This window comes from Catharus ustulatus, chromosome Z (genome assembly GCF_009819885.2).
Source record: "Catharus ustulatus isolate bCatUst1 chromosome Z, bCatUst1.pri.v2, whole genome shotgun sequence".
Classification (NCBI taxonomy): Eukaryota; Metazoa; Chordata; class Aves; order Passeriformes; family Turdidae; genus Catharus; species Catharus ustulatus.
This window is the reverse complement of record NC_046262.2, coordinates 24456540-24472396: the sequence shown is the minus strand read 5'-3', so window position 1 is coordinate 24472396 and position 15857 is coordinate 24456540. Positions and strand designations below refer to the sequence as shown.

Sequence of the window (15857 nt, the reverse complement as noted above, 5' to 3'; positions counted from 1 at the left end):
AAATATGTACACAATATCCAAAATACAGGTGTGATCTCTAATTGCTTCATTAATACTGTAAACCTCTCTTCACTTCCTCCCCCTCACAATTTAAATGTAAAATGCACACATAATATTTAAAACTTGAAATTCTATGAGATAAAATGTTTATTAATTTTCCAAAAATCAATAAACAGTGAATACTAATGCACTTTTAAGTTTTTGTTTTATTTACATGTTTATTAGGTTTTATTTTGGAATAAAATTTAACATTAATTTTTAGACATCCTTGTTAAGTTGGAAGGACATTTTGAGCAGTAAAGTATATCCATATGGAGCCTCACTTGAAAAAAAAGTAGCATGGGATTCCGAGATCATTGTCAATACTCATTGATTTTTATCCCTTTCTCCATGAGGTAAAGGTGGCAGTGCTAAATGGCTGTAGAGCAAACTGAATAATTTCAGGAATATAAGAAGTTTGTAGGATACCAGAAACACATTCCCACATCTGCTGATCAAGATATTTCACCAAAAAATTGATAAAGAGTAAAAATAGATCATGAGTTGACTGTATTTTTCGTGTGGTAGAATGTAAGTATTTTAATATGAGAAAGAAATTTTTTTCCAGTAATGTGTTTATGATCCATAACATAGAATCTTTACATTAAAAAACAAAGTGCATTATATTTCTCACATAAATGCCTCCTTTAGAGAACCATTTAATAGGCCATTTGGTACTAAGTCCTACAAGTTGTATACTGATATTCATAGAGATTTAATTAACTATGTCTTTTGCCTAGAAAAATCAGGCAGCAAATAATAGATTTATCCAGTACATCAGTTCTTTCATTACCCAAAGTTTCATTTCCTTCCAATAATCTCTTCTGTCCTTTACCATTATTCTTATCTTCCACTCACCTTTTAATGAGTTATCCTTGAAAATTTTACTTGAAAATTTCTGCTATACTAAAGCCAGAATGAAAGGCCAGGTAGTTACTCAAATAATACTTTTCTCTTTCTTAAGATAAATTCTTAGTTCTCTTACAATTATAACACTTCAATAATCCATTCATAATATACCAACCAACCAGATATTTTGTTAAAAAGTTACCAGCCCTTCAGTTTCACCTTGGTGATTATTATTAAGAGTATTGAAATCAACTCTGTAGAAAAAGTTAACGTTAAGGAAATCTATGCAATTCCCTAAAACATATGATTTGTGTGTAGATTTTTAAGTGTCTCCACTTCCATTGTTCACAGAAAACTACTTCTTTGTATATATATTCTTATGCATGATGATGCTCTTCCTGTTTGGGTCACATAACTATCTTAATAGAAATTTTTCTAAGAGAATTTAAAGAAGCTTCTTCATCCCTTCATAAGGAAGTCTTTCATCCATAATGCAACTACAGTAATTTCTCGACTCTAAGGCGCACCCTTTTGACTAAAATTTTCCCCTGAATGTGGAAGTGAGCCTTATAGTCTGGTGCGCCTTATCTGATGTAAAAGTTTGGAAATTTGCGAACCCAGAAGTGCGATCTGCGAGCTGAGCTGGGACCCGGCTGTTGAGGGGGAGTTGGAAACTGCGGGATCCGTGGCCACTGGGTGGGGGAAACTGGGAACTGGCGCAGCCACCAGCTGGGGAGAAGCAGGGGGAAGCGGTGCGGCTGTGGGGAAGCGCCAAGAAACAGTGAAAAAGCGCTGTGGGAAAGCACCAAAAAGCGGCGAAAAAGCACCGCAGAAAAGCAGCGAAAAAGCGCCGCGGGAAAGCGCTGAGAAGCGGTACCGCCACCGGCCGAGGGGAAACTGGGACACAGTGTGGCCGCGCGGTGGCAGCCAGTCGCCATGAGCCATGTCAGCCGGCGCCGGAGGCGGGCGGGAGTACCAGGGCCCTCTGCACGGGGAGGGCGCCTGGCACTGTGTTTAAAGGCTGCACGGATCTTTGAAAAATGTTTGCAAATTGAGCACCTGACAGTAATTCGTTACTTTGTTGCGCGCCGCACGGATTCTCACTGCAAAACAATAGTGTGCCTTGTAGTCCGGTGCGCCTTATATGATCTACAAAGTTGCAAAAGTTGCCAACTCCCAGGGGATGTGCCTTATAGTCCGGTGCGCCTTATGGTCGTGAAATTACTGTACTTTCCAGCATGATTAGTCGTATGCAAAAGGCTAACAGTCATAATGTAAAACCGTTTTTCAGATGATCAATATTTGTGGAAATATATCAACCAGGCTTCATTTAAATATAGGTATAATTTTTCATCTCCAAGAAGCAGTATATATAAGATAACATGTATAATACTCTTTATTTGTCTACATTTTGTGAATTTCTGCTTCCACAGGATGGAGTTTCAGCATGGGCTCTGCCTACCAGTTCCACAGCTGGCGAGTATTTGTGATTGTCTGTGCACTACCTTGTGTCTCTTCTGTGGTTGCCCTCACCTTTATGCCGGAAAGCCCACGGTTCCTGCTGGAGGTATAATTTCCCAGTCTCTAGATTCCAGTAAAAATTATTCTTTTTAATATCATGACATCTACTAAACATGCATTTAGATTATTCAGTGAGTAGATTATATAGTGAGTAACTTATTTTATATATATACTCCACTTAAATATTTTTTTCTGACGTTCAGGTTGGAAAACATGATGAGGCTTGGATGATACTCAAGCAAATTCACGACACAAACATGCGCGCTCGTGGTCAGCCAGAGAAAGTCTTCACTGTGAGTATTGCTTTTAGAGTTAATTACCTATCACAGTAGCAAGCCTCCCAACTGGTGAGGTCTGGACAGCTTAAGCAATCCATATTAATACTCTAAATGGCTAAGACAATCTTTTGCATTCTAAATACCTAAATAAAAAGAGTTGCAAATTCCTACTGAAATTGTTACATGTACAATGCCTGCTAAGAAATCAACCTTTGGCCAGGATATTCATGGGTGTTTGAAGATGCAGCACAATGATTTTATCTGATGTACCAACATAGTTAGTTGATTCCATCCATTTATTTATTAAGTTTTCACCCTTAGTAATAACAATAGGCACACAGAAGTCCAAATTAGTTAGCTGTTGTGACTTCAGGATTCGGAACTTTTTTCCGTTCTTATCAGGTAAAAGAATGGTTTTAAAAACTACATTTTCCTTCAATGAAATAGTAATTTTGAATATTTAATATTCCCAAAATTCATTCTGTTAAGTCTAATTATAAAACCCTATTTAAAGTATTGATTGGTTGTTTCTGCTGGAGGAGAAATTGTCAATTGAAAAACGGATTTTTTTAATGGCATCTTCATTATTTATGAAGACTATGCACAACAATCTTGTCTTCTGGGATACAGTAGGGTCAAACAGCACTTTCTTGCTTTGGAATCCAGTCAGCCTCTCCAGTTTGAGCAGTGCTGTGGCAGTATGTCCACTCTGCTCCCTCAGAGCCATGTACAGGATGTTTTTCCTCTTCCAGAAGTTTTCTTCTTACTGTATGACACATATAACTCAATTAAGAAATCCTCTTAAAGGTTCTGCATTTGCAGGCATTCTTGAGGAATGACCATCTGACCAAATAACTTATATTCCATTGAGAGTTGCAGTTTGCTTCCTTGGATTTAGTTTCCATTGCTTCCATTTAAACCATTCCACAAAAAAGCTCAAGAATTCCTATATTTAACTTGAAAGAAACCTGGTTAGCACATTTATCGTGTTAAATCCACGTTTATTGGTACACTGGTGACCTACCCCTTATCCCACTTAATCTAATATTTTATTTTCTGATTTAATTTATGAGTAAAGGGATTTGACTAACACCATATAGCTATGGTATAATTTCACAATTGGGTCTTCGTGATTTGAGCTGCCTTCAGACAGAATATGCCTGCTCCTGGTGACTCCAGGGGACTTTTTTCTGCTACTATTGATACTCATTGACTGATTTCACAGTAAGCCACAGCACTCATCCTGTCCCCCTTTAGTATTGGTTTAGGCAAAGGAAGAAGAGAGAAATGTGCTAGGAGAAAATGTGGGAGGAAGGATAAGCCTCTCACGTCACTTTGACGTAATCGCAATCACCTCCTAAAGCAGTTGTGGAGAGGAAAACAAAGCACATGCTTGTTGTTTCCAGCTCTTGTGATCTAACAAGCCGGTGTCTCAATGGTGTCTCAGCCACTTCATCTACAGTTACTTTTGTAAATTGATAGGTCATTAATTTTTCCAGTTTCTGCTTTGAGCATAATGAAAATTCTACTCCATATATCAAGTTGAGATTAGAAACACTGTGCTGTGTGTCAAGGTTAGACATATATAGACATCCCTATTTTTAGCTTGCACTAATATAATTACAAAATGAATCATTCTCTTCTTATTGTACATCAGCACTTCATCTTATAAAATTCAGAAAGCAAAGAACTTATGCATAATTTGTCTGACATATCCTTTTAGTTTCTTTTTTTTCTAAGTTAGTCCTCAATATTGTGACATTTTGTCTCAGTAATTTATTCACTTACTTCTCCTAAACTTTCCATACTCATCCTCTGCTTATCCAATGTCATTCTATGACTCATGCTTTACTATTTTCTTCCACTTCATGTTGTTAGTTTCATCAGACACACTTTGATAGTATGTTTTCTGACTCCACAGACTCTAAATTTTTCTCCATTGCACCCATAGTTTTAGTGTGATTTTCTTTTATGCGTTTTCCTTATAATATTGATTTAATATTTTTCTAGAAGCTTTTAAAAATAATTATTTTGCTATGTTTATTCTTGTTACTCATATTATTGAGGGGATTCTCTTCAAGCCTTTAGAAAGAGACGGCATCAAATGACAACCAGTTAGATTTAGAGCTACAGTAATTTCACGATTACAAGCCGCACTGACTATAAGCCGCATCTCTGGGTGTCGGCAACATTTCGTTCTTTGTCCATACATAAGCCACACCTGATTGATCATAAGCCGCTCTGTCGTTTGCAGAGAAAACCCGTGTGCAACAAAGTTGCCAAGTAGTAACAGAATTGTGGGGTTTACTGTCTCGGCTCGGGCCGTGCAGGCTCAGCTCGCTCCGGGCTGCCGACGGGGCTGGGTGGCCCAGCTCGGTGGGGCTGCTTGGTGGGGTTGCTTGGGGCCGGCCGCCGCTGCTGCCGGGCTCACTCGCCCCAGCTCAGCGCTGCCCCGCAGTAGCAGGCGCGGGCGGAGCCCTCTGGCACCCACAGCGGTGGCAGCAGAAGGGGAAGGAGCCCTCCAGTTCCTGCAGCGACGGCAGGCGGGGGTGGGAGCCCCCTGCTTCCCCCCCGGGCTACAGGGATGGCAGCACGGAGTGCCCCGCCTCTCCCCCGGGTTGTGCTGCCTGAAGGAGGGAACCCCCATCTCCCCCCTCCCCAACACTGCCAGCACGGAGCCCGCCGCCACCCGCCGTGTAACAGAGTAACCAATTTGTAACAATGGCGTAACCCCGGGTTTTACTGGCAGGTGCTCAGCTTGGCACCTCGGCTGCACTTCCGGGGTTGGAAATTTCAGAAAATTTTTCACATATTAGCCGCTCCTGAGTGTAAGCCGCATTTCCAGGGTGGGAGCAAAATTTTAGTCAAAACAGTGTGGCTTATAATCATGAAATTACTGTAATCTGAAATGGAGTATTCTGGTTCCTGAATTAATAGAGAGGGTGACTCTTCACACTTTGAAGAATTTGTCCTGAAAGCAGTGACAATAACAGACACCAATAAATTATATTATCTTCAATCATGGAGCTACCAAAGTTGGATGTTTATGTACATGCTTTATTATCTTCCTGGGTTTTAAAAATACCTATTTTTCAGATCTCTTGGTTTAAATATCTAAGGAAAAAAAAAAGAAAAGAAGAAAGCTTTGCATCATTAACATTAACATTTTCTCCACTTTCAATTACCATGTATTAAGTCTTTTTCCTGCAAATATTTGTTTTTGCAACAAGTCTTGATTTTTTTTTAATTTAAAACATTGAATATTTCTAACCATTGCTTTTAAACAGAAGCATCATTTTCATTAAAATAGGTTTTCTTTTCTGGGTTTGGGATTTTTATTCATTGTTCATACACCGAATTTGCATGATCCAGATGGACTATTATACTGACTCAATAGGACTTTTCATATGTTAAAGAACCACTAAGGCCAGAGAACTTTTTTCCCCCGTCACATACAGTGGCCCTAGGATGAATATGTTTCCCCCAGTCTCCAAGCTCTGAGTCAGGTGCCCACTATGATGAAAATGCTTTCCTTGAGCCTGCAAGAGTGGGATTCAAAAAGCATCCCTTTTCTGTCCAGAGGTGTGGTATGTAAGGATTTCTGTATGTAGGAGATATCACATATATAACACATTTCCTGAAAGCTCTTTAACAAAGGCTTGAAATCAGTGGAATGATGTAGACAGGATTATTGGATGAGACATGACAGGAAGGCATAGGCTTTTGATAAAGTCATGATCTGGCAAAGCAGTGAGCTGTAATACTTCAGAAATTAGGGTAGTTATACCTCAAACTGCTTAGTGGGTTTTTCTATATTCTTGTTCATGGCATGAGCCTACTGTTGCATCTCAAACAGTATACATCTGTAAATGCAGTGGGTTCAAAACCTGAGCCTTATCACCAATATTGCTATTCCCTGTTGTCCTGTAATCCACTGTGATACATTGGAGGTGGGGGTGGGAAGGGTGCCCTCATTCTGTTAAGAAACACAAGTTATATCTAACTTTAGAAACTGCAGCCAAATACTGAACACATATTCTCTTGCTCTCCTCCTTTCTTCTGTGTCAGTCCCTTTCCCCATTTTATTAATTTTCTTTCTGCTCTTTGCTCATCTTCTTTTAAAATAAACTGTGGATGAATACACTACCTTTTGTGATATCACTATGAAGCCAGGACCAGAGCAGAAACTAAAACAAAAACTATACAGTAGTATAAGTATCTGGAAAGACCATGTAACACACCCTGGTTCTGCTACACATGAGAGTAAAAGTAAAAATTAGCATTGTAGGATGCATTGCAGTCTCCATCATGTAATTCTGTAATTCTGTATTTTCCCCTGATGTCTGTTTATCTCATTTCACTTTAGATACATAGATCATTGTTCTTAACAGCAATAACATGTGTAGTTCCAGATCATTCCACCTCACTTCTTCTCTTTTCATTAAGTTCTCCGTTTAACACTAGAAAAAAACCCAAAATAATTAAAAGATTGTCCAACTACTAATTCATGACATTTTGAATACTTCTGTTTTCATTGCTGTGTCTTTAATCCAAAGACTTCCAATGTTATGATAGCAAGTCAAAAACTTTTTGAAGGCAAATTCTGGGCATAGTTAACTGGTGATTTAAATTAATGTTTTATCCTTTGTGGCATCAGAGGTATATACAATAACTCTCTAGGAGAATATGACAGCAACAACTTATTGTAGCCAGAAAAAATGTATTTCCTGCACACCCTGAACATAGAATTTTCTGAAACAGTTGCATCCATAAAGATTTTCTCATTACAATGTGTTATTGTTCCTTTATAAATCTAAAGCATGTCTAGTGTAGACACAGGTTGAGTCTCTGCTCATTTTTAGTGGATGAGGTGTGATAAACCCCGCCAATACTCCTCCATAGGCAATTCATTATTCCAGAAACTACAAGTATTTTGTTCTGTTTATATTTCTAGGTTACCAGAATCAAAACACCTAAGCAGATAGATGAGCTCATAGAAATAGAGAGTGATACTGGAACTTGGTACAGGAGGTGCTTTGTAAGAATCCGCACAGAGCTGTATGGTGTAAGTAACAACATCTCTGTTCATTCTGTAATTACCTTCTTCCTTTTTAATTAACTTTCAGAAATGAGATGGATTTGCTGAGCTCCTGCTGTTCATAGCTGCAATGCTACATTTCCCATGCAACTGAGGGAATCAAGAGCCAGTGTAAGGTTTTGGTTCCCTGACTCAGAAAAAATGCAGGTGAATCAGCTTCAGAGGAGAAAAATACTGCATTGGTCCTCACAGAAGTGATAGCAAATAATTACAAAGTGTTATTCATAAACAGCACAAAATAACTATGTATTGAGGATGTGCATCAATATATATGCATGGAAGCATGATACATGAGGAGATGAAAAATGATCAGGAGGAACACAAGGCACATTAGTTAAAAATTATAGATTCATTAATAAATTTGTAAATTAATACCTTTATAAGGCATTGTATCTGCACGTATTTTTAAGGTATGTCTAATGTTTTACAAGAAAAAGTATTTAGAACTATTTTAATATCTTAATACCGCCTTGCTGGGACTGCACCTTCTTATAATTTTGTTGCCTTTTCTGTTTAACCAAAATTACACAGAACCTTTGAGCCTTGCAATGAAAATTTTAAAAGGTCTCATTAATTAATTTTTTAGAAGTTCAAAACTGTCTTTTCACAGCTATTAAAAATATGTCATTTCAAGCTCTCTAGAAGTATGATGAAGTGTTGCAAACCAAGGTTTGTCTCAAAATTATGTTGTTAGAAAAAGTCACATTTTCCCCAGGGAAAAGAAAAAAATCCAGAAACTGTCTACTTTTACAATTACTAATCAAAAGTGGAGCATTTGAAGACTGAAATATTATGGTCTGGCATCATACTAGATCAGCTTTTAAGGAGTTGAACTCTGTTGGCTCACTTCTTGTTATCTCACTAGACTAGACCCTGGGTCAGAGCACTTTTGTCACTGCATATGCGTGTTGGGACCTCCAAGAACAGATTGGCCCTTCCCTTCCCTTCCCTTCCCTTCCCTTCCCTTCCCTTCCCTTCCCTTCCCTTCCCTTCCCTTCCCTTCCCTTCCCTTCCCTTCCCTTCCCTTCCCTTCCCTTCCCTTCCCTTCCCTTCCCTTCCCTTCCCTTCCCTTCCCTTCCCTTCCCTTCCCTTCCCTTCCCTTCCCTTCCCTTCCCTTCCCTTCCCTTCCCTTCCCTTCCCTTCCCTTCCCTTCCCTTCCCTTCCCGGAACTTCCCGGAACTTCCCGGAACTTCCCTTCCCTTCCCGGAACTTCCCTTCCCGGAACTTCCCGGAACTTCCCAGAACTTCCCTTCCCTTCCCTTCCCGGAACTTCCCTTCCCGGAACTTCCCTTCCCTTCCCGGAACTTCCCTTCTGTGGAGAGAGGGACAGAGATGAGAACACCATTCTCAGTCACTCCCACTATAGTGTCCCTGACCTTGGGGTGGTCCCACTTTCTGCTCACATAGTTGAGGCATCAATTTCTAGCCATGGTAGGTTACAATAGATCAAACTCTGATTGTATCCCTATTTAATTATGGAGTCTGATACTGGAAAGTGAGAAGAAAGCATTTCTGAGAAAATCCCTAGTTAATTTGATAAAGTAAAATGAAGATGTCTAGAGATTAGGAAAGTTTGAAGAAAGTTTGAGGTGGTTGAAATAAAGTCAAAGTGTTGTACACAGTCCACACTGGTTCCAAAAACTGGATATGAGACTGCAATAGGTTCTTGCAGCTGAGAAAGCAAATCACAACCTGGGCTGCACCAAAAGAAGTGTAGCCAGAGGGCTGATCTGCTCTCTCTCCTGCCCTGAAGAAGCAAGAAAGCAAAAATCAAATATCTTTTAGCCTTTAAGAAAACTGTTCAAAGTAAGTCAAGATATGTAAATAAATGTGTTTCATAATGATTTACAGATTTGGTTGACATTTATGAGATGCTTCAACTACCCAGTGAAGGATAATACAATCAAACTTACAGCTGTGTGGTTCACCCTGTCTTTTGGGTAAGAGTGGTTAAGATTAAACCCTTTTTTATAGTCGTGACAGACAGAAAAATTATCTGCATGTTAATTTCTAACACTATGATCATCTGTTTTATTTAGGATCTTTCACAAAAATGTTGCATTTGTCAGTTAGTCTGTTCTTAGTTGCAAACCTGACTCATCAGGAATACCTTCTTTGAAAAACTGTTGTCTTCTGATATCAGCATCTTTCAATAATTTTATATTATGAAGGATTTTATTCTGATGGGGTAACTGCTCCATCACCTAAGTGGCCAAGGGAGCTGCTTATTCATACCTTGCACAGATTTCTGAATGAGTGAGATTGGTGCCTTAAGTTTTTCTGCTTTTTCACAGCTACTATGGCTTATCTGTCTGGTTTCCTGATGTCATTAAACATCTGCAGTCAGACGAGTATGCATCCCGAGTGAAACATTTCCGCAATGAAGAGGTCTCACATTTTGTCTTCAACTTCACACTGGAAAATCAGATTCACAGCAATGGAGAATACATCAATGACAGGTTTAGACGTTTCCTAATATCTTGGCTCAGTCAGAATAAACAGATACATGTTTTAAAGCTCATCCTAATAACCCAATTTTTTCCATGAGATAATGAGAGATGGTTTTGTTACCTTTTAGGGAATATTTATTTGTTAATTCCTTATGACTCATGAGCATGGGGAGAAATGTACATGCCCTGGTGGTTCCTGTGCGAGGATTCACCATGCAAACCCAGCTTCCTTGTCGTCTTGCAAAACAGACCAAAAAGCCTACGTCAATTTTACTTCCTTTCACAGTGGGATTCAAAGGTTTTCAGATCCAACATACGCAGTGTATTGTAGGGGGTTGGGAAAATATGTCCTTTCATCTCTGTTGCTGGTTCTTTTTTTATTGATGAAAGATACTTCTGTGAAAAGGCTGAACATTGAGAGGTTAGGATCTTATCACAGAAAAATGAAAGCTAAACATTACTGTAAACCAATAAAAAGCATCAACAGCTCTAAAATGGGAAACAACCCTCTGGAAATGCCTTTTGTGATTTTTTTAGCCAAAGGCAAATATATTAAGGCTATATCTGGACTTCACAAATAACTAGATAACTTAGGGGATAATTAAACACAGATGGTTTAAGTATCTGGTTTCTATTAAGAGATGTACAGAGCAACCATGTGAATGGTCTGCTGGAAATCACAATAATGAGTAATTATTATTTCCACAGGAAAATCTGTAAGTAAGTGAATAAAATTGATTATTTTGTGATGATTTAATGGTGGTGGTAGTAGTAGTAGTAGTAGTAGTAGTAGCAGTAGTAGTAGCAGTAGTACTTGAGTTTTGACATAGTTGAAGGTTTATGCATTGAAGAAAAAAACAGCAGTTATTTAACTTTTAGCCTAGCCATAGTTTCCAAATTCCAGAATGCAGATGTTCTAAAATATAAGAACTGTCAATAACTGTATCAATTTTAACAGAATAGTATCTTGTAAAACACTAAATCTAACATTAATTCATGCTAGATCAATAATTTACTCTTTTAAATGTGCAAATTTAATACTCCCCTGACAGTTATTTGGGGTTCACAAAGCATTTTCCAAGAGGTATGAACCCATTAGATATCTTTCCTTCATAAATGTTTCAATACCCTGCTCACCCTCAATCGCATTGTTTCCTTCATGTTCTTTCTTAATGAGAAGATCCATCAATACTTGACTTTCTAATACATTGCTTTCCTGTTGGGTTTTAGTTCAAATCATTGTGACACCAATTTTAATGTAGTCACATACTTCCTGTCCAAAGGTAAAAAGTGCATCAGAAGAATGTAGTCTGTCATTTCTGTTTCAACTGACTAATCACTGTATTTTCTTTGTTCTCCTCTGAAACTCTACATTTTAGAATGGAAAGTGCTCTATGAAAAATGATAATGAGTAACTCCAGCCTGATTTTAATCAGTCTGTCACAAATGAGAAATTATATACTAACTAAAACTAATGGACTGAAAACACTATTTTTCTGACCAATACAAACGGAGAATTTGTTAGTTACTAAGTCACTTACTGTGACAAATTCTACCGGCTTTTTCTCTACTTTCTCATAAAAATGTGGTCCCAACAAATTTTTTTGTGAGAGAGTTTAATTCCTGCTCCTTTGTAGATAGTATATTTTTTGTGTTCCTATTCCTACTGTTACTCTTCTTATAGAAAAATACTTAGCTAATGACACCAGGTTTGATTAGAATACAGTTGGGTCTATGTTTGGAAGAAAAAACTGCCTTTTTCCCCCACACCTTCATGTGAAATAAAAGATACCACAAAAATAATCATGGATTTCCACATCTTTACTGTGGTTGCTGTTGTTAGCATAATCATGTTATTTGGTAGAATTCTACTAAAAAAGTATGACTCAGAAAAGCATTGCTTTTGTCTAGTGACATTGGGGTAGAAAGTTACTGTACTTAATATAATTTGTCAGTGACTTTTTCTGTTAATATTTTGATAACACCCAGGTGTTAAATGGGATTCAGTAGGAAGGAGGATATTCAGAAATAAAAAAAACTACCAGCAAATTGTTTATGCCAGTTTTATTTACACAGTAATTATAATTGCAATTGCATCCATTGGCACAGGATTCATGAGGACCTACTTACAGTTAGATGTTTAGCTGTGTAACTGGCAATGTAACTTTTTATTCATGTAATAACTATTTTGTGAAAACAATTTTTAATATCATTATGTTATGCATTCGAGCCTAACCCAGTAAACAGTGTGTTCCTCTGACAAATAAAGATTATTTTAAAAATCCATTCTTTCCAGCTTGTTGGTATTAAGAAGTGCTTTTTTATTCCCAGGGACTGAATTTCTCCCTTTTACAAGTGTAATGTCAAATTAATAGCAATTGTGATTTTACAAGGCTGTCTCAAGAATGTCATGACATTGGTTTTGATTGATGATTAAGGACAAGTAACAACATAAATATTACCAAATAAATTATATTACTAGTTTGGGCCAATAACTATGTGGAGCTATTTGTCTTACTAATTCTTCTTCTGAACAATAGTATTCTAGAATGAGTTAATCATTAATCACATCTGCAAAAGGCATCAAAGGAATCATTGTTACTGGGGTTGAGATTTTTTAGATCTAAATAGTTATATCTGTTGCTATTTTGAAACTATGAAGGTAGATTGACAGCAATTCTTTATATTGGGCAGGTTTATTATGATGAAGTTTAAATCAGTAACCTTTGAAGATTCACTCTTTAAGAACTGTGTTTTTGAAGACATTACTTCACTGAACACATACTTCAGGAACTGTACTTTCGTGAATACCACCTTCTACAATACAGGTTTGAGAAAGCCTCAAATGCCTATTGGTCAGCTGTATGCTTTCATCTTACATTTATAATTTCTGGATTTGTAGTAAGACATAAAAGAAGTCCTCCTATAAGGACTAATAATACATAGAAAGCAACTGGCTTGTATTTTTACTTAGACCAAAAGGGACTGGTGAAATACTTTGTTCACTGTGCTTGATGTGGCAGGGGAATCTGAGTTTAGGATTCAAATTACCTAGTCTATAATAATTCCCAATCTCCTAAGCAATGTGTCAAAAATACTAATCCACATTTTCATATGTTTAAACTTGCTTTTCCTCCAGTTTAACAAAACATAACTGAAATTAGAACATGACAAAATAAGTTTGTTGGAAAGATGGAGCACTTCTTCCCGCTTTCCTGTAGCTAATAAAGGTAATAGATCTAGGTTTCAGAGCAAGTAATGACCTTTATGTGGAATGAAGGTGTTCTTGGTTCAGGCTTACAGGGCTGATGAGAAATGGGAAAAAAAGGAATATAGGGACAGTTCTCTGGAATGGTATTGGTAGAAGGATTAATTACATAGAGTAACTCATCCATGGACAAGCTGAAGACCATGAGGCCTTTTCAGAAAAATCAATTTAAACTGAATTCTACAGGAATATTTCACTTAAAGGAAGTCAAACTGAAGTGAGCACAATCTAATCAGGAAATAGAAGGTCTGATACTGAGAAAGACTGAGTCATAGAAACTTGTGGATACCTAGTGCATTTTATGCAAGACTTGGTGCTGAAAGGCCTTAACCAAATACAGCCCAATCAAGGTAAAATACAGTAATATAACTTCCTAATTCCAGGCTTTAGTTGGTTTTTTACAAGAGTTTTACTAATTTTTCTGGATAGATAAAAATCTATCAAAGTTAACAGCAGTAACGAGTCCCCTTTTTGCAAAATTATGAAAGCTCCAAGTTGTCATTAAAGTTGCTTGAACTTGAAATGTTTTTAATCAAAAGTTGCACATGGAGTTGGCTGTTAGCTGAAATTATTCTTTTTCTTCTTTCCACAGATCTCGAGCAGTATAAATTTGTTGACAGTGAATTGATAAATTGCACATTTTTTCACGTCAGGACAGGATGCCAGATTTCTTTTGATGATGACTACAGTGCCTACTGGATCTACTTTGTTAATTTCCTGGGAACTTTGGCAGTGTTACCAGGAAATATTGTGTCCGCTCTCCTGATGGATAGAATAGGACGGTTAACAATGCTAGGTAGGGGCTTCATTTTGATACAGGGAACGTCAAAAGTAACATGCCCTCTTTCCAAGGAATTTGGCTCAGAGAAATGAAAAACATTCTTCCTGCAGATATGTCATTTATGCAGCATTACAAATACTTTTTTAAAAAGCCCCGCCTTGGGAACTGTAGGGAAAATAGGGATCTATAGCCACACCTACTTGCACTTCCGCACAGATATTACAAGACCATAACCTAGGCATTTAGAATGAGATTTTGGAGACTGATGACCACTGGTTTATCTCTGCTCCACCTGAAAGAATAGTAAGGTGTGCACAGGTGACCCTCAACTAGTAGAGCAGCTTCTGGAAAGTATCAGGTGTTATCTATTTTGCATAGGAACACAGTTGAAAGGTACCTCCTGTGGATTGTCTACGATGAGAAGTCTGTTTTCAATTTACTTAAATAACTATGTGGTAGTTCATTATCTTAATTTTCTAGGACAATATCTCTATATAAATACAATAAAATGAATACAGTATTTTTATTATAATATATTAACGGTTTCAGTTAATTACAAAAGATGATGAACAAAGAGTAATGGGGGTCGTTTTCCTCAGGCTTCCAGCTTAATACTTTGTGAAATATTCTGATATGTGAGGAGTCATATTTTTTCCTGTGACCTCCTTTCTTCAACATTTGTCTTTCTGTCTGGCCTCAGCAGTACAGGAGGTCACTTTGGATTTAACTCAAACATTTGGGTCACTTATTTAGCTACTTTATGCCACTTATTTATCGTGTGCATAGAAATACTAGATGAAATGAAGGTTATTGTTTAAATATAAGTCCACTACATGTTTGTTTCACCTGCCTTGTACCTAGGTGGTTCCATGGTTCTTTCTGGCATCAGCTGTTTTTTCCTGTGGTTTGGGACCAGTGAGTCCATGATGATAGGTATGCTGTGCCTCTACAACGGTCTCACCATCTCAGCATGGAACTCTCTAGATGTCATTACTGTGGAGCTGTATCCTACAGACAGAAGGTATGTGCAGATACACCTCTCCTAACCTCACTGATACTATGTACCAGAAGAAACAGCAAATAGAAATTTTTTTGTGTGAGCCTTACAGAGGCAGAGATGCTTTGAGAGGACCAAAAGAATAATTTGTCTTATGAAAAGCAGAGGGAAACAATGAGGGGTTTTGAGCAATTTATTATGTGTTTTCCATCAAATATCACCTAATCAGGAAAATACCATCAAATGTAATTTCATTAGAAAACAGAAGATCTAACAGCTATTCTCATTTAAAACACAGTTAATGAGTAGTATTTCTGATAACAGTAATGGAGTATCTTTGAGTTTCCCGTGGTTTAACTGTATATGAAGGCTGTAGTTGGCCCAAACCAGCAATACATCTGCACTCGTCTGTTAACTGTGAAATGGTGAGAATAATGATAAAAATCACTGTCTGAACCACCCTGAGCTGCTAATCAGTCTGCCATGTATTTGCATGCAGGGCCACTAGGAGTGTACATTAAGGGGTTAAAAATTATCTTGGACACTGCTCTTGACTCTTCCGGGCTCTTGCAGAAA

At 37.7% G+C, this 15857-nt stretch overlaps 1 protein-coding gene across 1 annotated transcript in view; it reads left to right on the top strand.

The window, feature by feature from the left end:
* Positions 1 to 15857, top strand: part of SV2C (synaptic vesicle glycoprotein 2C) — a 123200-nt gene that overhangs the window by 89322 nt on the left and 18021 nt on the right. Inside the window, exons 5-12 of the mRNA XM_033085228.2 lie at positions 2322 to 2455; positions 2613 to 2702; positions 7642 to 7752; positions 9637 to 9725; positions 10080 to 10244; positions 12930 to 13063; positions 14096 to 14299; positions 15146 to 15305. Of these exons, the coding sequence (XP_032941119.1) occupies positions 2322 to 2455; positions 2613 to 2702; positions 7642 to 7752; positions 9637 to 9725; positions 10080 to 10244; positions 12930 to 13063; positions 14096 to 14299; positions 15146 to 15305 (1087 nt within the window). The remainder of the gene's footprint in view (positions 1 to 2321; positions 2456 to 2612; positions 2703 to 7641; positions 7753 to 9636; positions 9726 to 10079; positions 10245 to 12929; positions 13064 to 14095; positions 14300 to 15145; positions 15306 to 15857) is intronic.